The sequence below is a fragment of the Oreochromis aureus genome, linkage group 8, assembly GCF_013358895.1.
Source record: "Oreochromis aureus strain Israel breed Guangdong linkage group 8, ZZ_aureus, whole genome shotgun sequence".
Taxonomy (NCBI): Eukaryota; Metazoa; Chordata; class Actinopteri; order Cichliformes; family Cichlidae; genus Oreochromis; species Oreochromis aureus.
The window spans coordinates 13,165,318-13,185,804 of record NC_052949.1 but is presented as its reverse complement, the minus strand read 5'-3'; the positions used below and the strand labels follow the sequence as shown (position 1 = coordinate 13,185,804).

The 20,487-nt window shown below is 38.8% G+C and overlaps 3 protein-coding genes across 3 annotated transcripts; 1 reads left to right on the top strand and 2 right to left on the bottom strand.

The window, feature by feature from the left end:
- The first annotated feature begins 471 nt into the window (after nucleotides 1-471).
- LOC116327447 (zinc finger CCHC domain-containing protein 24-like) lies at nucleotides 472-13,315 on the top strand. The gene is made up of 4 exons (XM_031749027.2): nucleotides 472-1,088; nucleotides 2,390-2,590; nucleotides 11,498-11,662; nucleotides 12,257-13,315. Exons 1-4 carry the CDS (start codon nucleotides 882-884, stop codon nucleotides 12,368-12,370), a joined length of 687 nt encoding a protein of 228 aa, XP_031604887.1. The 5' UTR covers nucleotides 472-881; the 3' UTR covers nucleotides 12,371-13,315.
- Nucleotides 13,316-13,558: 243 nt separating this feature from the next.
- On the bottom strand, nucleotides 13,559-16,546 carry LOC116327475 (peptidyl-prolyl cis-trans isomerase A-like). The gene is made up of 6 exons (XM_031749070.2): nucleotides 16,284-16,546; nucleotides 16,097-16,127; nucleotides 15,389-15,477; nucleotides 15,212-15,308; nucleotides 14,624-14,699; nucleotides 13,559-14,452 (listed from the first exon to the last, which is right to left on the bottom strand). The coding sequence occupies exons 1-6, from the start codon at nucleotides 16,434-16,436 to the stop codon at nucleotides 14,317-14,319; spliced, it is 582 nt and encodes a 193-aa protein (XP_031604930.1). The 5' UTR covers nucleotides 16,437-16,546; the 3' UTR covers nucleotides 13,559-14,316.
- A 337-nt stretch (nucleotides 16,547-16,883) lies between these two features.
- LOC116327511 (peptidyl-prolyl cis-trans isomerase A-like) lies at nucleotides 16,884-20,487 on the bottom strand. Its single transcript, XM_031749135.2, has 6 exons — nucleotides 20,121-20,487; nucleotides 20,003-20,033; nucleotides 19,461-19,549; nucleotides 19,270-19,366; nucleotides 18,298-18,373; nucleotides 16,884-18,151 (listed from the first exon to the last, which is right to left on the bottom strand). The coding sequence occupies exons 1-6, from the start codon at nucleotides 20,286-20,288 to the stop codon at nucleotides 18,016-18,018; spliced, it is 597 nt and encodes a 198-aa protein (XP_031604995.1). The 5' UTR covers nucleotides 20,289-20,487; the 3' UTR covers nucleotides 16,884-18,015.

The following is a 20,487-nucleotide window of genomic DNA, read 5'->3' as shown; positions in this document are numbered from 1 at the left end:
AAAAAAAAGGTGAATCATAGTGGGTAGGACATCCCCAGGACTTTCATTTGGATCGTAACTTAGATTATTTCTGAGCCTTCAAAGATGAATAGTTAAACACATAAAAAAAACACGTGTGAGCCATAAAACAACACTGTTTCACAAGTCATGGGGTTATTACATGTTTTAGCATGACATTTTAGCTTTCTTACTGAATTACTCATTACGAAGCACTAGATGGCAGTAGCCCACTTCCTCATTATAATCCACTGAGCTCAGCTCAAATCCACTTTGAGCTGAGACCAAAAACCCATTTTACGTGCATTTTATATTAGGAAATCCTTAATTTTATTAAACATGAATTAGTTCATCGACAGTCTCACGAATGAAGGAATTGGAAAAACTGACATGAAGTTTAGATATTAAACAAAAGAAGTAAAAGGCACTTCTGTAAATAAGTGAAATCTCATATAAGAAGTTTAATTTTTGCTTTTTTTTAAATTATCATTTTCACTTGCGTTATATTTAGATGATTAAAAAAGTACAGAGAAGTTCCCCTCTTAATATATCAGCCAGCGAAGATGAACAGAAAGAGATGCAAACTCATGTTGGCCCTCCTATTCTCTGTGACGCAACGCAGAGTCCTCGCCTGTTCGCTGCTCCAGTCTTCCAGTTGCCAGTCAGCCTTTATACATTTCAAACTTACACCGAGCCCTCTCCCGTGACTTCTCTCCTGTTAGTGGAGTCCTCCTCCCGGGGCTTCCCCCAGGTGAACACACGCACAGATTACGCCCAATCAGCCGCTGCAGGGGGATGACTGGAAGAAGTTGGGTGGTCCAGAGAAACCGGCGGTTCTGACGGTGCTGTTTTAAGAGGAGAGGCGCAGACCTCCAGAAAACACCATGATGTCTGCCATAGAGACTGGTGTGTATCAGCCCGCGCAGCTTCTCAGCTGGGTCTACATGTCCTTACAAGACACGCCGAGCAGCGCTTTTGACGGCTTCAAAGTCGAGTCGGACTCCTCTCCTCTGGACGTGAGCAGCTCCAAGCGCAGCGCAGCTGATCTGAGCTCCAACTATCTCAACAACTTCTTCCAGCTGAGCAGTGAGGTAGAACGCATGTGATGCTGTCTCAATCAATCTCATGCCAGTTTATTATCTCCGTATTTGGATTAAATAACCCAATAATTCATCTTTTATTTTTATTTATTTATTTTTTGCTGCAAGTTTCCCCCTGAATTTTCTACTCAGATATTTCAGCCTTGGTTACTTCGCTGGCCATACTGCAAACCTCACCTGCATGCCTTCATTTGGGTTGCCCTGCGGTGACTGGGTAGCATATGAATATGCGTTTTGTACCCAGATATAGTGCCTGAGTGTGCTCACGCTGTTCTGGTGTCAGCCAGACGGGGGAATGGTAGGTTGAGAAAGACCTCTCACAAGGTTTCAAAAATGTTAGAGTTAGCCCCCCCCCAGCCCCTTGGCCTCTGCATGATTAATTCAGTGCTTAATAAACTACTGACTAATTTAAGAAAGGGATAAAAAAAATGCAAACTGAGTACTTATGTTGTTTTCTTTAAACATTGACATCTAAATCCACAAGTTTTTACTTCAAAAATGAGACATTTCCACATATCTGGCATGTGTGCTTTAACTTCACGCATGCCAAGATATCTAGTGGTTTGGTGTCTCTTGCTTACGATCTCACCGCTCTAAAGCCCATGTGCATCTGATCACAATTCGTTATTGTGTGATGCCTTCAGAGTAAACAGTGTCTGCAGGCTGTTCTTCATGTTGGTTGGCCCTGCAGTGCCATAGCACCCATCTCCTCTAGAAGCACAATGATGCTGATTATGTCGTGCCAGAAGAACCATTTGTAAGAATGCATGACAAAGGCATTTTGTTCTAACGAGGAAATGGACACTATTGGTTCACACAGTGAGGACTGCACATCTGCAGAAATCAAATAAGGTTGGCTACTGTCAGGGAGACAAACAGGAGAATCAATCAGGGTGATGGACTGACAGACCCTGTGAAATGTTCTTTTACAGCAGAGTCACAACAACAACCTTCTGTAACTATCTGTGTTTTGGGGATATGGCAAACACTCTTGTGTAGAGCTGAAACTGATGAAATGAGTAAAATCAAAAATTAAACAATCATCTGTCAAACAAAAAAAGCCAAAATCTGCTACTCCAAAGTAAAAATCTTACAGTTTTTACCCCTGATAGTTGAGTATTTCTGTTTTGAATGATTTTGAAGCTATTTGAATACACTACCTTGGCCTTTTGGAAGTCATGTTGGGCATTACTTATGAGTTTTGGACATATTGTAGACATAGTTAAGAGCGTGTATCAACAGAAAAATAATTTTGATTTGTTTGGGTGGGGGGTGTTGCTTTTCTCTGACAGAGCTTGAACAATAATTTCTACAAGAGGACTTCACCTTATGGATCTCTCAACAATATTGTGGATGGCCTGAGCTCACTGGCGGACCATTTCTCAGACCTTTCCCTGTCTCCTGAGACACGGAAGCCCAGTAAAAGGCCGCCACCCAACTACCTATGCCACCTTTGTTTCAACAAAGGACACTACATCAAAGACTGCCCTCAGGTGAGACACACAGTGACACTTTACATCAAACAGCTGCGCAATATGTGGCTCATTTGAGCTGTCTATCAAATGCATGTGAAGTGCTGCATGAATAATACATTTGTAAAGTAAATGTGATGACAAATCCACAAATCACATCCAGATTCTTTGTCACATTTCTAGGTATTCTTTCACAACTGTACTGCACTCAATTTAAACTCTACATTCCAAGTTAGAGTATTATGTTTGTATTATTCTTTTTTTTTTTAGTGTGAAATACAGTCCTCAGCACATATTTGAATTAGGTGTACCACCACAGGCTGGTAATGAGCAGCAGATGCCAGATTGGATCTCGGTGCTGGCCTTAATGAAAGATGATAGGTTTTTCTGTGGAACTAGGCATGACCTCCACTCCAAACATGAAAGAAATATTACCAGTGCTTTATGTGCAGCTGTGGTTCCCCATTGATCATGTTCTGAAGGAAATGTCTGACATTTGTTAGGTGTAATGGAAATAATTAAATGACTGATGGACAGGATGTGTCCAAGAAACAAAGAAGCAAAAACTTGAATTTAAAATAGCAGGTCAAATTTTACTAATCAAATGTATCTATATATCCATCCACCCATCCATCCTTTTTTCTGCTTATCCAACTGGATCCCACACACTCTCTCTCTGTCTAGCGATATATAGATAGATATCCTGTCATACATTGTCACACAGGATATCCCTCTCAAAAACATAGCTAGTGATTAAGTAGTTTTTTTTTAAAGTAGAAATTGCTTTCTTTTGCAAAATCTGAAAGCAGCAACCTCCTTTTATAATACCACAGACTATAATACTGGGTGATCAGTTTCACTTATTTCAGTGTTTGTCAAGTTCCATATACCAAAAAAGCCAAGTTAAACATATTTTTAAGAATATCAATCTCTTTTTTGAGGTGATATATAAAAATAGCAGTTTGGTCAAAAAAGTCAAAAGAAGATTGCAATTCCATTTGTAGTAAATCATATTTGGCTGCGTTCTGGGAGTTTCCCACCTTTCCATGTGCATGGAAAGTCCAGTATGAGGAGAGCAACAGCAGACCCTCAAGCACAAACCTCATGAAAAAATGAAAATGGGTTAAAAATTGGTTTGAAGTAGTTATAAGCAGGTTAAAGTTAATTAAATAGTAAACCCAATGTGATCAACTTTTAACGGCTACCAAGATTTTGGGCTGAGATTTTGCACTGAACCAAGACTATGCTAACCGATGCTAAATCACAGTTAATTGGATAAAACATTTAAAGTATGTTATTAATAACACAAGGTAGCCTTTTTTTGAACTGTGTGACAAATACCTGTTAGGTGTGCTTAAACCCATTTGCTTTCTTGTGAATGGGAATGCTGCTAGCCTTATCTCCATAAAGCTAGTAGCATAGAAATACTATTAGACTGTGAGCCAGTGTTAGCATAAAGACGGGAAATAGGGAGAGCCAGTTTAGCTCTGTCAAAAAGAACACAACTGCTTATAATTACTGGTTTTATGCTTTTTGCAAAAATCAGACATTGTAGATAGCATTACTATGCTTTAGAGGAGCTGGTAGGGAATCTAGTTATTCTCCCCTACCCCAATCATTGCTCTTTTTATGCTAAGCTAAGTTAAGCTATCATTCCAGATGACCTACATTTTTTGATGTGAGCGTAATACCAAACTTCTTATCTATTTCTTAATATATAAGGAATGAACACATTGTCCAAACCATTCTTTCACTCAAAAACAATGAGTAGGAATCTCTTTTTTCTCCCTCAATTTTGATCATTCTCGCCTAAAGTCTTGACTCTGCCAACACATGGTAGATTAGTGTACTCTAGCACAGAATACAGCCCATATAGGAATGTAAGGAATGCTGCCAACATATGTGCAGTGACCTTATAGCTCTTCGCACATTCACATCTGTGAACACCTGCCAATTGCTATGAAAAGTAGGTTTACATTCTGTATTTTTCTTTCGTGTCATGAATCACATCTTCATCCAAGTGTATCAAAGAAGGTCCTAATCACACACTTTAAAGCCACAGACACAGACACTTGGCAGAAATATTGACAACCCTTCCTGTTATTCTATTGGTCCTCTACAAGCTTCTGACTCAATCATCTCACAAGCTTTGATGTTTCTTAGATGTTCTATATGAAAACTTAGTTCTAACTTTTCACTTGTGATTTTACCCAACATTGAACACAAAAAGCCCACTCCTGGACAAGCACTCCTTTAAAACCGGGTAGCAATGGGTCTGGAGCCTTTACTAGCTGACAGTGGGCAAAAAGCATGGGCTAACACAGAAATTAAGATAACTATACATTATCACATCCACAAATACAAATCAGGAATGTGTTTGGACTGTGGACGAAGCTGTAGCAACCAGTGAAAGTGGGTAAATGTAGAAGCTTAACACAAAAGGCTACTAGTGGAGCTCTAAAGAAACAGTAGTAACCATTGCGCCGCTGTGCTTTACACAACTTGAGGTTTAGAATTTTTATGAGATAAACTGCGTCACAGCCTTCATCTGTAGGTTGTGATTATCTGTTTGTACCTTGGTGTATTGTGAGTAAGTCTTTAGGCTGAGTCTGACACTAGGAGACAGGGAACATTTTGTGGAGCTGCAGTGAATAGGAATCAAAGGATGTCGTGGCTCAGTAAGATGAGAGAAGGATGCACACAGGAAGTCTGTGCCTGAAGCCTTAAAAGCATTTTCTGGAACATCAAGTCTAAAATTATACGACAAATGCATGGCAGGTAATGAAAAAAATAAAAAGTTAAAGGTATAAGAGAAAATGCTAATGCTGCCATTTGGCATTTCAATAGTTAACATCCTGCTGACAGCACTGTGCAGCGTTGGGTTACTTGCTTCATGAGACGATTGAAACGTCAAAGGAATTGTCAGAGATATTTACGATTCTGCTTTATAGCTATACTCTTTAAATTATGCAAAATCTGGAAACCATTTCTCCTCCTGGCTTTTTGCCACTCTTGCTCTGCTTTAGAAAGATGATGTCAGATTTTATCATGTGTTGCTAATATTTCAGACCCAAAGCGATGATTACGGAGCTGTCGCCATGACAAAAGGTCTCTTCAGTTGAAGTTGTGATGAACGTTCGTCTGAAGCTGTGCCTAATCAACAAACTGCTTTTTGTTCTCGCTGGTTGGAATCTGAGGGATTTTTAGCCAACTGAAGTTTATCATGCTTTTAGTATGCTTTCTTAGTATGATGTCTTAGCATCGCAGAAAAATAGTTAAAAAAGTTAAAAATCCTTCATACTATATTTTAATGTCCTCATCCTAGTTAAGTAGCTCGACCTGCTTACAGTAAAGAAAGTACACAAGTGACAGAATGCTGACAGTAATTGGGTGCGTGGTGGGAAGGACCTGTGATAAATAAGGAGAGCATTGTTTCTGCAGAGGGGCTGTGGAACCAAAGGTCAGGAAGTCAGGCTGTATTGTTCGCACAGTGCTGCTTGGCTGGAGTCATCTCTGTTTCTCTCGCCTTTCTGTCAGTGCAGGGCAGTGGCTATCGGACTCTAGCTACACAGAGATGACTGCATCCGTTTTTGCAAACTTGTGGGTAACATAGGAAGTGCATGTAGGTCTTTACTGTTACAGTTTAATCACACTTGAATGGAGGGGAAAAGTCTGCTTTGAAAATTGGTTGGAGAGATTACAAAAGAAACTTCTTGATCTGATCATTGGCCTTTGAGCATAAACATACAACATTTTTAGTTCTCAGTATTTTTAGTCTGTGCTGCGCCACTTAAAAGTCCAACATTTAACATAATGTTAATTTGTTGTGTTTGCACTTTCTATTCTTAGATGTAAGACAAGATACACACGGTTGATAATTATCATGCAAGATAATGATAGGCAGATGTTTTTTTAAATTTTTGGATCAACACAGTCCAGCTGTTTGCTTGTGTTTAAAGTCTTTTAGCTAGATGTAGATCTATATTTTTGCATACAGGCATGAAATGCATGCCGGTCAGCATTCTGATCTTACTCTTGGCAATAATGCATTTACCAAAAAAACCAAAAGTTTAAACATAAAACAGTATTCAACTGTATTTGGTACCTTGAGAAATGTAATTTGACTATAAAATGAAATTACAGGAGGATGATCTCAATATTTACAAAGTTTTTAAACGACTGAAATTGACTGATAGTGATTATCAGATTCGTTTTGGGCTGAATAAAGTACCTGCACTCAGGTGGAACGCTGTGGAACACCGCTGAACTGGACAATCTCATGTAACCCTGTCTGATTACTGTTGCTGTGGTCCTTTTGTTTTCACTGGTGATAACTGTCTTATCTACACACAATATCCTGCCTGGCGCTTCTGGTTAAACATCTGCTGAGGATGATGCGAAAGATAGGGGAAACCCTGGAATTTAGGGTAGATAGCCTTCATATGATAAAGAGTGTCATCGGCTCAAGGCTGAGGAACACATATAGGAAAAATGCTGTAGAGATCAGTTTTATTATGGTTCCATGTTTTTAATGTTTTCCTAGAGGACTTAATCATTTTAGATGAGTGACATGTGATAGGAAGGAAAGGGAAGTGCCCTACAGTAGGTTGTTTTTCTTTTACTTGCAGATCTTTAATTTCTACCTACCTACCTATCCAAGTATGTCCCACATAACACTTCCCCTCCTAAATGTTGCTCAAACACATATTGAACTGAAGTTGGAAATATTTTGCTGTTGCATTTCTGTTTTGTCTTCCAAACCACCACCTGTTCCTGTCATTCAGTCTTTTGAGAAACATAATACCCATAGCTCAGTGGAGCTCAGTCAGATTCTGGACCAATCAGAGTGCTTGGTCCCTCCAGACTCCTGCATATGAGAAAGATGCATAGAAGTAAAATGTCCATATGTCTGTGTGATAATCATTCTCCTTGCTCTGTGTGCTTTCAACACTGGGTCTGATTGATTAAAACTCTACAGATCTATGTTGGAAAATACAGAACCAATCATTTGCTCTTTGGCCTCCAGATGTTTGTATGTAATCATATTCATGTTGGATTAAAGAAAAGTTAATCCAATGTGTTTCAAATGTGCAACATTTGTAGAAAAGCTGTGCAGAAAGATCACAGCTTCAGGCTGTATCTGCATAAAAGAATCTTTTGACATCTTGATGTTTCCGTAAGTGGAACATTTGGCCTTGATTTGCTCTGGAAAAGAGGAAACACCATTGTGTAAGACATAAGTTAGCATCTACTGGCCAGGAAGAGACTGATATCTTATTTCCTCGAATCACTGCTCTGTGGTTTGAGCCCACGGTCGTGGTGAAGCTGCTAGAAAAACTTTATTAAACTCGGGATGAGAATAGAAGTTTTGAGCTGACGACCTATGACACAGTGAGAGCAGCAGCGCACGAACCAAACAGCTTTGTCTGTTCAAAACGAGTCAAAGTAAAGCAAGTTAGAGCAATTCTTCAGACAACAGTGTAGAAGTCGACACATCCTGTATTTTAAGTGGTATGCACGCCACTAGGTTTGCAAAAGAATGTGGCATATTTGTTTGTTATATGAGGAGTTTTTATCCTTTCTTTTATTTAGCTGGAATTCAGCTGATGTATCAGATGTTAAATTATTATTTCTTTATTTCTTCATAACAGCTGTAAACCCCTAGGGCATCCAAACTTACTCAGATGTGCTGATTATTTATGAATTGTAACATTTGTTTCAGTTTTTAAAATATCCACTATGGTGAAAAAGACAGCCTTGTAAAAGTTGCTCAGGTTTAAAAGTAGGCACGTCATAATGATATTTGTTCACTTTTAAAATAAGCAGCTGCTCAACAAACTAGAATCCAGCCTAAGATGATGTCTTCTAATTAGTTTTGTTTGACGAATGCTGCTAAAGCCCCAAATATTTGCTTGATAATCATATAAAACTAAAAAGCAGCACATCATCATATTTGAGAAGCTGTTGAATTTTGGTTTACTGCTGCCATCAAATTTGTCCTCTTAAAAACGCAGCTGTTTTAATAGTCTCTCTTTGGGGCTCATGGGAATTGAGGCATTTGTTGCTCTTAACCCTCCTGGAGAGTTGATTTCACAAGATAATGAAAACTATCTCTTAAATCAGCACAAGAGTCTTTAAAACACAGGCGACCTTTTGCTGCAGTGGTCAGCCCAGGCATGATTGTGTTGTTTTGCTTTGCTTAACAGCTGGACTTCTCCAATGATGCTGTGGGGGTCTGATACAAATTAAACCCAGCGAGGGACAGAGTGTGGTGGGTTTGTTAGTGTGGAGTAATTGACCACATGGTATCCAGTAGGCTTATCTGTGCTGAGTTCTCCAGGATGAATGTCTCGTGGGGGTATGGGAGTAGGGGAGAGTGAATGAGGGACTGGCGAATGGAGAGGGGGGGGGGGGTGAGGATTTGGAGTAGTCCATTGTTTATCCTGATGGTTTCCAGATGATGGCAGAGGGAGGCAGCCACCTCCTGGGTCTCTCTCACCAGGCTACAAGGATCTGGGCCAAGCTTATCTGCTGCAGCCTACAAATCTGGCTTTACATCCCTCTATGCAGTCTGGGGCTAATTTAAATAACACAACATAAGTATTGGATGTGAAACTGAATATGTTGTAATACACATAATAAATGAATTTCATATCTTATTTATCTTAAAAGAATTTCTCACATGTGGTTTCAGGCTGAAAGGATCATCAAACAAGTTTTGAGGTTTTAGGCCTTCTGTTTGTTTCTATGTGTTTATTTTCTGTGTATGACAAAGAAAATTGAATCGAATGAAAGTTGTTCTCAGAAACTGCACTTGGCCAAGTCTAAAAAACAAAGGCAATGGAAGTAAAATAACCTCTGCAAAGAAAGAACAACCCCAGCTGCCTTAGCTGATATTAGTATTGCTGCAGTCCTTAACTTTTCTACATATCAGCAATGCAGATGTCAAGAAGCCATTCTTAAGGAAGGGAAACAGCCGGAAAAGGCTGAGATATGCCAAATTACACAAGAACTGGATTGAAAATTAGTTGTAACAGGTCTTGTGGAGTGCTGAATTTAAATTTGAAATGTCTGATTCAAAACATCATCAGTATGTAAGGAGGAGGTGGAACAGTGAGTGTCTACAGTCATCTATAAAACATGGTGGAGATTCTGGTTTTGGGCTGTATTTCAGCCAGTGGTGTTGGAGATTGTGTCAAAACTGATGAAATGAAGAGTGCAGAAACGTATTGTCAAAGATTTATCCACCATGCAAAACCATCTGAAAAGCGTGTTTGTCAGCGGCTTCATTTTTGAGGATGACAGTGATCGCAAACATGCTGCCAATAAAGTAAAAGCATATCTGGATAGAAAAAAACATAGTGGGTTATTATCAGTCATGGATTGGCCTCCCCAGAGCCCAGACCTTAACATTATTGAAGCAGTGTGGGATCATCTTCACAGAGAACAGAGCAAAAGGCAGCCAACATCTAAAGAAGAGCTTTGAATGTCCTACAAATAGCCTGGAGAACTATTCCTGAAGCCTACTTAAAGAAATTACAAGAAAGAATAAAGTCTTACTAAGAGAGTTTAGCCGGATGTAAAATGTCATTTGTATGTGACAATGTGGAAATGTTGCAAAATGTCATGTATACACATGGCCCACTGATCTGATGGATTCAGTCAATCTTTCCTGCTTTCCATTGAGAGTGTCCATTCACTTCCAGGTCAAAAGTGTGTTTTCATTTGTTGGCTGTCAGTGTGACATCTTCAATCAGGGCAGTGGAAACTACAGCGTGTGCAGTGCGCCTCGCTGCCCTGTGGGCTCCAGACTTTAGGTAGAGTTTGTTTTGCTTGTTTTGAAGAGTGAAAGCTGTTTCCTCCTTCAGGAAAACGATAATCTGTCTGCTGTCCCTGTATGCTTGAGAACAAGGGCAAGCATCAAAAGCGATCTCCCACAGTGCCCCTTGGTGGTCGAATGAGGCTAACACATGCTTCAAAATGCTCCACAGTGCATTTAGCAGTTAGAGATTTGGCTGATGGAACTTCACAACCTGTTTTGTTTCACAGATTAAGGACTGGAAATGAATAAAATTGGAAATGATCAGTGAGAAGCTTTGAACGTGACATATGTTTCTGCTGTGAAATAAAAGCAAAGCATGATGTGAACTTCTCTGTTGTTGTGGATTCAGGCCTGATTTGGTCTTAATTTTGACTTGCCCTACTTTTCATCCAAGGTGCTTCTAATTCAAACCAGTCTTGTCGAGAGGATTTTCTTTTTTCTTTTCGGTGATGGGCTTAGAATTTTGTCATGTTACACCAGTGCAGAGTTCATCTGGGTTTTATTTCCTCCCGGCTAAGATCTTTGTGTTCTGATTGGAGGGTTGTGGCCAGCTGGGAGGGATGACTGATAGCCTAAGGTATTTGTCCTATAGAAGTAAGCCCTCTCTGATTGGTCCCTCCACAGGCCAGGGCCTCCTTTATGGTCTCCTGGGAACACAGCTGGAGGGAGGGAGTTCATTTCTAATGGGAAAGCTGAGACTCTTTTTCTGTCCAGCAAATAAATTACAACATACAATATCTTCCAACATCTTTGGAATTAACCACTGAAACTTTTCTGTTTGCTTTCATAGAACCAAGAGTCTTGTAATTTCCTACACTAGCCCTCTAAAATAAGTTTACTTTGATTAGATTACTTTGTAATATAAGTCAATCCTTTTAGGACTGTTAAAGCACCAAAGCAAATGATTTGACAAACCATAATCATTCCATTCCTGAAAAAACCCTCTCCATAAATTCTCCTGACCACCAACAGTTCTGCTATCAGGATGTGTTCTAATTACATGAAGCTTTGAACTGGCTGCCATGCAAAGAAACAAAATAGGTCAGTGGGCAGGTCTTCCCCCATTAAAAGTGGTGACAGGCATGTATAATTTTTCTGCTTTTCAGGCTCGACCCAAAGGCGAGGGCCTGACCCCGTATCAGGGAAAAAAGAGGTGTTTTGGAGAGTATAAATGTCCAAAATGCAAGAGGAAGTGGATGAGCGGGAACTCCTGGGCCAACATGGGACAAGAATGTATCAAGTGCCACATCAACGTTTACCCTCACAAGCAGGTAATGCATCAGAACACAGGGCATCAGGAGACTGGGACAGCTCCTTGGTCTTGCACATCAAATCTTTACATGTATTCAATCTATGCAGTCAAATCCTCTCTTCTGTAGCTTGACCACTGAGGCCTGGACTGACTTTAAAACAGTGGTTCTTAACCTGGGTTCGATCGAACCCTAGGGGTTCAGTGAGTTGGTCTCAGGGGTTCGGCAGAGCCTCCGCCGTGACATGCACGGCTCATTTTGTGCACCAGTAAAAAACATATCTACGTCTTGAATTTGAAAAAAATCATATTTTATTTTTCACTAAAGAGGGGTTCAGTGAATGCGCATATGAAACTGGTGGGGTTCGGTACCTCCAACAAGGTTAAGAACCACTGCTTTAAAAGAACAGTTCACCTAAAAAGTCACATATTTTTTTAAACTAACTTGCTGTGAGTTGTCAAATTTTGGTTACATTATCCGCAGATACCTCTGTCTTATTCTTATATAAGCTTACAAAATGGGATAGCTGTCTGTTTCTCATGTCTTTCTTGGACCTAGGAATAATTGGCAATTTCTGTAGACGCAGGTCATTAATTTCCGGTTTCTTTGTTCCAGAGACCTCTGGAGAAGCCGGATGGGTTGGATGTGTCTGACCAGAGTAAAGAGCATCCGCAACACCTGTGTGAAAAATGCAAAGTCCTCGGCTACTACTGCCGCCGAGTGCAATAACACACTCAGTTTGCCTCACATACTGCTCCAAAGCTTCATCAAACACACATAGCTACGACAGCTATATTTTAGTTACTAAAGCTACAACATCTATTGTGCAGTAATGCATCTCACACTTTCACGAAATACCTTCTGACTCTGGTTTCAGTGGAGATGAGTACTTTGTTTGCTGGGTTCTTGTAAGCTACTCGGTTTTCATTATGTGAATATTCATTTGAAGTCTGAACTTTGAGCCAACTGTGAATTAAGAAACTTCACTTTCTTCACTTGTGAGCAACTTCTTGGAACAGCTTTCATATAAAGGTTCTTTTACATGTGTGTATATTTTAGAAATAACTTAAATGTTTTTGTATAAAATATGCAAGTCCTTGCCAAGACGGTTATGCAGTAATAATGTATATCTGCCTTGTCCTCTGTATTATTAGTATTGGTGGGTACATCATTTTTCTAATATATGTTTTAAGCCATACTATTTTGTTGAATATTACTCTTTGTGAAGGAATATATTAGTCAACTAACATTAAGTTCTTTTATACTATGTGCTACAGTTTATGGTGAAAACACTCGTCAGGTAGTTTGTCAGTCCAAAGTTTGAAATAAATATGCATTGTAGAAACATTTCTAATAGTAATTTACAGGAACTGTATTTTGGCACCCAGTGCTAAAAGACTCGCCAAAGTGCTTATGGTCATAATGTAGTATATAACATGTGACAGTAAAAAAAAAAAAGTGAATGTAACAAACAGTGATAGAGGTTTAAGTGAAGGATTGCATGTGAGTGGTGCTTTTCAGGGTATTTTTCACTGGACTTGCTAATAAATGAATATGGAACAGAAATACCCTTTAACTTGTAAACTGTTAAATTTAATGTGCCTTAATTTGTATAACCCATGAGATGGATGCTTCTCTATTGAAATATTTGCATTAAAATGTATTTAAACGTGATCGGTTTCTGATCTCATCTCTACATCTCAAGTAAGGATGTAAGCACATTATATCATGAGGGGGGACTACAGAGAACAACTTGCTGAGATATGGCTTCAGTATCATCAAATACAATCGCAGGTAATCCTACAATTAAAACCTCCATTCATCCTTTGCATCGTTGTCACACCAAGCCTGTGTTTTTTTCCTCTTTTCCTGCTGCCTAACAACTCCAAATTTCCACATTCTGTGAACATCAATCAACCGAAACTCATGTCTGACATCAGTCAGCCTGTCCATCACTACTATATACAAGAGATCAATGTAGTTTAAAGTGAAGGTAATCCTAACTTCACGTTAAACTCATCTGTCGTTCCCATCACATCTCACTCATTTTGCTGCCCACATGCACTTTCTGTCACTCTTTATTTTTTCATACAATACCATAGCTCCTCTCTTTGTACCTCAATGTATTTTTTCTACATATACAAATACAGATTGTACCTGCTTCGGAACTTCTCCTCAGGATAGTTCAGAAAGAATTTTCCAACATCTCCATTAAAAGGTAGGCACTACTGCTACAAACAGTTTTATTTCAGCCAGTTTGCTGATGTGCCAAATTTCATTTTTAAGGATTTTTTTTTTAATTTTTTGACATCTTTGTTAAAAAAAGAATTAAAAAAAAATCACATTTTGTTTTTGTTTTTACAAATGAAAGCCCCTTTTTGCAAAATTAGATCAAGTTTATGTTGCTAAATTCACAGAGCTTTGTCACATATTCGGATCATTCATTATTTTTGATGCATCAAGTTGACATTTAAAGCAAACACATGTGTATTCCATTACCTGAAGTAATACAGCATATAAGCACAAAAAACCTAAACAAAAAATGTTTTGAAATGATCTACTGTCAGCGAACAGAGATAGCACTCTGCTCGCTGACTGAAGAAAGACCCTCTTTCACTCTTGCATTTATTGAAATTACAGCAGGAGATGAGACTACGGACACGTCCACACGGAGTCTAGTCGAGCTGTCCACAGTCTGTGATAGTGATCTTCTTGGAGGTTCGCCCAGTCCGTGAACCGTAAGACTCCACTCTCTTGACTACATCCATTCCCTCCTTCACGCTGCCAAGGACAACATGCTTGCCATCCAGCCTAAATGAAGAAGACGTTTATTTTAATAAAGCTGCCCTGGATAATGACATGATCCATGAAGCACCTACTGAGTCTGACCGACTCACATTTTATTAGGTGGAGCCACAGACCGATGAAAAAGAACTTCACTAGCTTCATCTCCTACATTTTATGATGTTTATCTGTACGTACCATTCTGTTTTAGCTGTGCAGATGAAGAACTGGGATCCATTGGTGTTTGGTCCAGCATTGGCCATAGACAAGATACCTTACAATTGAACAAATTCATTCATTAAAAGAAGTATTTTCACTTAAGCCACACATCTACACAACATATTATATTATAAAGCAGATTCATATATAGCAGTTAGAAAATCCACCATTTAAAAATGTTGCCACCTGGTGGCAGAAGACAAATGTGACAACACCACATTACAATGGAGGATAGCATTGGGTAATTTTCCAGTAAATAGATACAAAAAAATAAAAAATAACAATCACAGCACCCATAATATTTACATAATTGCATATTTAATCTGGTCATGGCACATCTCATTTTTGCTCTGGAAAATTACAATTTACTCCATTTACTACCAAGCAAAACACCAGTCACAAACACTGTAGCCTGAGATTGTACCATCATGTGTAGTATATCACACTGTGCTGTGTATGCATTATATTAGATGCAATGCATCCTAACCTGTAAGAGTGTATTTGGTTTTTACAACCCCATCCTCCTTTTGGTTCCAAAGGAAAAACTGAAATGATGTAAATACTTGCCTGGCCCAGTGTGCTTCAGTTGGAAGTTCTCGTCGGGAAACTTCCTTCCATAGATCGATTTTCCTCCAGTTCCGTTGTGGTTTGTGAAGTCTCCACCCTGAAAACACAAAACGTGTCACTGTAACTGGACTCTAATTGGAGACAGGAAAACAAAACTAGAGAAACATTAAAGCCTACCTGGCACATAAACTGAGGGATCACCCTGTGGAAAATTGAACCCTTATAACCAAAGCCATGCTCTCCTGTGCACAGCGCTCGGAAGTTTTCTGCAAGAGAGCCTTCACATCAGTGTCTGCCTTCTTATGTTTGAATCCACACAGTAGACAGAACAGTTACGTTAGAATAAAGCACACAAAATCTTATACAGCAGAGTTATTTTTTCTTAGACTTTTAAATATTTGGTAGTAAACCTTAAATATTTTTGATGAAATCTTCCTAAAGGATGAAAAAGTGTGCCTGTAACAGTGTAAGAATCCCACAAACTGCTCAGTTATCAGCAGAATAAAATTTGCAGCCTTTTTGATGATTATGAGTCTCACCTTTTAAATTTGTGGTTCTAGTTTAACTGTGACAATTTCGTGTTTTTCAGGTTTTAACATAAAAAAGTGAATAATTATATTATCTTCTATTGTGACAACACATTGTTATTCCCTTAGAATGTTTCTTTTGATTTACAAACCAAATAGGCACGCTTTGGCAGAAGGTCAAAAAAAACTATTTTAACATAATCAAAGTGACAGCCTGTCGATTCACACACACATTTGGTGTGTCAAGTTAAACTTAGTCAAGTTCAGGCACACCATCATCTTTTCTTTAGGTCTGAGTAGATCAGATACTCGTCACAGCTTGTCTGGTATTGAAAAGAAGGAAGAGAACATCAGTTACCTGCAGTCTTGGGCACGACTTCTGCATTGAGCTGCAAAAGCAAAAGAAGCAGACTGAAGGCATTTTTTTTTTTTTTTTTTTAATCTGGGGAAAGTAAATCAGCGACTGTCCGCTGAGGACATCGAACTGAAACATTAAAATGCAAACTAATACAAGCAGTGCCAACAATTATTTTTAACCTACTCACCTCGAAGGTAACTCTGCCAAGCGGCTCGTTGTCAGCGGCAATGTCAAAGTACACCAGCGGGTTTTTGTTCGCTGCTGCTGGGCCGCTGCTGTACAGACGTGCGGCTGTAAACGCTAAAGAGCAAAACTTTATCCTGTTTGATAAAAGCAACATCTTTATAAACTCACTGTGATGCAATACCTCAACGCAGGTGGACCAACAGTGACCTACAATTACGCTTACATGCGCGAGATGAGGAAGTTGATTACACAACCGGAAGCTCTGCTACGTTTCTCGCGAGATTACGCGCGATTTATAATACATTCAAATTATTATTATTAATTATTATTATTATTATTATTAAAGTAGTGTTATGCTGCGTGCTGCTGACGCCATTAACGTCATACGTAAAAGAAAGGTTTGTGTAGTCTGTATGGTTCATCTGATCACCATATCGAGTTCGTATAAAATGAAACATTCAAGATGCGCTATTGCTACAGTCCAACCAAAAACAACGTTTTGAAAATTCAATTCAAAATCTAAAACATCTACACCACGTGAAACTTTAAAATTTGAAACTGGAGACATTAAGTTTGTAAAGTGAAGCAGACAGTATTTAATCAGTTTTGCATGTCAATTTTTTATTTGTTTGTATAACGACTTAACCATAAACAATCACCAGGAAAAAAAAAGTCTATTATTTATTATTAAAACCCCAATCATAAAAAATAAACTGCTTGGAATGAATGTGTTGCTGTCACTGTGTGCAAACCAACAGTCATTGGTGCAAACCTTGATCTTTAACATTTGAGTATCCCTCTAATTTTAACAAGTGACAACACAGCTCCTACTGAGTAGTTCATTGAATTGCCTTGCTTTGCTAAATATAAAACTGCAGCTGTGTCAATAATCTGAAAACATGAACATGCAAACTGTGCTGATTCCACATACTGGCAGAATACCTTTCAGATTAAAAAAAAAAATGTAACCAAATGTTATACACGCATCATGCTATATGCAGAATGTACACACAAATATCAGAATAGAGGTCTTTAGCTAATTCACTGATCTCTAGCCCAGTGCATAAAACTGCAAACCTGCAAATATTGGACGATATCAGCAGTAGAGCTGGGGAGCAGCAAAGCTTTGGACAGTTAGTTTGTAAATGCTAGATTTTATTTTATTTTGTTAATTTCAAAGAGCAGCCACCAGAACATTACCAAGTACAAAAGTGTGATAAAGCTGGTCATTTTATAGGCAGAGAGATAAAAAAAATCTTCTCTCAGTTGATGCCATAGTGTCAATATCTGATTTGGCAGACTTTTTTTTTAAACACCAGATGCCCTTTCCTGATGTAACCCCCCGGAATGTGCATCCCACCCTGTTCTCAAACTGAGGACCAGCTGAACACCTCGCAAACTGATTGGAATGCGGGTGCATTCAGTTTTATGTCCATGCAAATTTTAATTTGCAGCTGGAAGTAGTGTCCCACTGGCAGAAATTACATTTTACCCCAATCTCTTAAAAGCACTTGTACCAGCGCTACTTACTTCATACTGAAAATGAAAAGCTAGGAATGTAGCTTTCCATGTGAAAACCCCATAAAATGGCACTGAAACAGAAAACTAAGAAGTGCTACATTTATCTACACTCAGCAAAAGAGGAAGCACTCTAGGCAAACCTCTTTCACTTTGCGCTCCTATTGAAATTCACCAGGAAATGAGATTCGACAATGAACATATCCACATTAAATCTACTTGAGCTCTCCACAGTCCATGATCGTGATCTTCTTTGAAGTGTACCCAGTCTTGGAACCAAAAGACTCCATTATCTTGACCACATCCATTCCCTCCTTTACTTTTCCAAAGACAACATGCTTACCATCCAACCTAAAAGAAAAAGAGACTGCTTACAATTAACGGCTTCAAGCCATTACTGAATATCACTGTGATATGAATTCAAGCCAGTTTGGATGAAATACACAGCTTCACTGGTATCAGCTGTTATAAATATGTTTACATTTGTCAGTACGTACCAATCTGTTTTAGTGGTGCAGATAAAGAACTGGGATCCATTGGTGTTCGGTCCGGCATTGGCCATGGACAGGATACCTTAAAATTGAACAAACTCATATTCAGTTAGATTAAAATAAGGACACTTGAATGGACTAAGTATTTCCACTTGTGCCACAGGTGCACACAACAGCTTATATTATCCAGCACACTCAAGTATCAATGTTAGAAAAAAAAAGTGTTAAAATGTTGCCACCTGGTGGCTCTGCAGAATACCAAAATAACTGTCAACAGCAAACTTTGTGGGGACCTCCCAGAGTGATGGGAGCAAGAGTTCTTGTGCAGAGCAGGCTTCTATATACAGTCAAGCCCATAATTATTCATACCCCTGGCTATTTTGGCTATTGACTTTTTGCTAAAATATAAATAAAACCTGAGAAATATTTTTTTCCACAATGATGCCTCTTGTACATCGTCTTATTATCTTTTGGGAGACACCTGTGTCATTTCTGGTCAAAAAAGAACTTGCTGGTTGAACAAAAGAAACTTTAAGTCAAAATTTGGCAGGGGTATGAATAATTGTGGGCTTGACTGTAGATAGGCAGTAATTATGAGCAATGAGGTAAACTGAAGCATGATGATCAAAAATAAAGATGATCTTGAAATCTCAAGACAAAAATGAAGAATGGAACAATATTATGTGAATAGTTTGCAAAATGCAACCTGGTTTAAAAAAAAAAAAAGAAAAAGAAAAAAGACTGACAGTGAATGTTACAGCGAAGGACTCTAAATATTATGCCAAAAACAACAATGAAGGATTAACTTGTGTGTAATCCTTACAAAAATGTGCAATAAACTCAGGACGTTCCCACTATTTAAGTGAAAGTGCACATAATCTGTTGTGTGCATCTGTTTGACTTCGAGTTATGGACATTTCTTATATATTGACATGCATATTGACATTGAGTGAGAAAACCACAGAGGGGGATAATGACCTGGTCCAGTGTGCTTCAGCTTGAAGTTCTCATCGGGAAAATTCTTTCCATAGATAGACTTATCACCACCTCCAAAGTTATAAATAATATCTCCACCCTAAAAAACAAAATGCATCACTGTAGTAATATCACAACAATCCATTGGGGAAAATTAATTACCCAAAAACAAAACAAAACAAAAAAAAACCTACCTGACATATAAACTGAGGGATCACCCTGAAGAAAACGGATCCCTTGTAGCCAAAGCCATGTTCTCCTGTACAGAGCGCTCTGAAGTTTTCTACAGGATAGAGTAAATGTAAATTTTTACTTCTCACAGGTGACTAAACAGCTTTGAATGAGCAAAAACAACAACAACAACAACACACACACACACACACACACACACACACACACACACCCAGCCCCCCACAAAGCTTCCGGTAATTTTTTTTTCTGGTAACCAAATCTCAAAGTGAGTCAGACATCTATTTTGATCATTTTGTTTCATTTTTAAAACAAACGTGCCTGTTTCTGTTTGCCCCAATGTGACACTTTTTTGCTTTCATTAAAAAAAAAGAAACGAGAGAGAGTCCTCCTGAATGGATTTGTTACAGCTGCTTTACAAACCAAACAATTATGGAGCCAAACCCCCCCCAAAACATCTCATCCCTTCCTCAGCTCTGGTAAAATCACTTTCTTGATACTTTCCTGGGATGTGATTAAAAAACAAGAAGATGAAAACAGTAGTTACCTGCTGTTTTTGGCACTACGTCTGCATTAAGCTGCAAAATAAAAAGAAAACGGCTCACGGTGATTTAACGCATATTTTGACAGTAAAACCTATATGATTTTTTTTTAAACCTACTCACCTCAAAGCTAATTCTGCCGAGCGGTTCGTTGTCAGCAGCAATATCAAAGTAAACCACCGGGTTTTTGCACGCAGCTGGTGGGCAGCTGCTGCACAAACGTGCGGCCGTAAACGCCACAGAACAGAATTTCTTCCTGTTTGGTAAAAGCAGCATCCTAATAAAAGTCATGTTGTGTAGCTACTGCATTCAACCACCCAGAGCCAGCTTAAAAATACGAAGATAAGCGTTTGCATAGAGAACCGGATAGTCTAATTAATGTCGCTTAGAACACCTGTTTTACTACTATGTCGTGTCAAAATGGCTGCTGTGTCAAAAGCCATGTTACCATGGCTCTAGAATTATCAAGAACATATACTTAAAACATTAA

Bases quoted from the DNA above. Each gene is read 5' to 3' on its own strand.
- LOC116327447 (XM_031749027.2), top strand. From the start codon at position 882: ATGATGTCTGCCATAGAGACTGGTGTGTATCAGCCCGCGCAGCTTCTC. The intron at 2,591-11,497 runs GTGAGACACACA...TCTGCTTTTCAG, and splicing joins ACATCAAAGACTGCCCTCAG to GCTCGACCCAAAGGCGAGGG. The intron at 11,663-12,256 runs GTAATGCATCAG...TCTTTGTTCCAG, and splicing joins ACGTTTACCCTCACAAGCAG to AGACCTCTGGAGAAGCCGGA.
- LOC116327475 (XM_031749070.2), bottom strand. From the start codon at position 16,436: ATGTTGCTTTTATCAAACAGGATAAAGTTTTGCTCTTTAGCGTTTACA. The intron at 16,128-16,283 runs GTGAGTAGGTTA...TTGCTTTTGCAG, and splicing joins TTGGCAGAGTTACCTTCGAG to CTCAATGCAGAAGTCGTGCC. The intron at 14,453-14,623 runs GTACGTACAGAT...TTCTTCATTTAG, and splicing joins TGCACAGCTAAAACAGAATG to GCTGGATGGCAAGCATGTTG.
- LOC116327511 (XM_031749135.2), bottom strand. From the start codon at position 20,288: ATGACTTTTATTAGGATGCTGCTTTTACCAAACAGGAAGAAATTCTGT. The intron at 20,034-20,120 runs GTGAGTAGGTTT...TTTATTTTGCAG, and splicing joins TCGGCAGAATTAGCTTTGAG to CTTAATGCAGACGTAGTGCC. The intron at 18,374-19,269 runs GTCATTATCCCC...TTCAATTTTAAG, and splicing joins GCTGAAGCACACTGGACCAG to GTATCCTGTCCATGGCCAAT.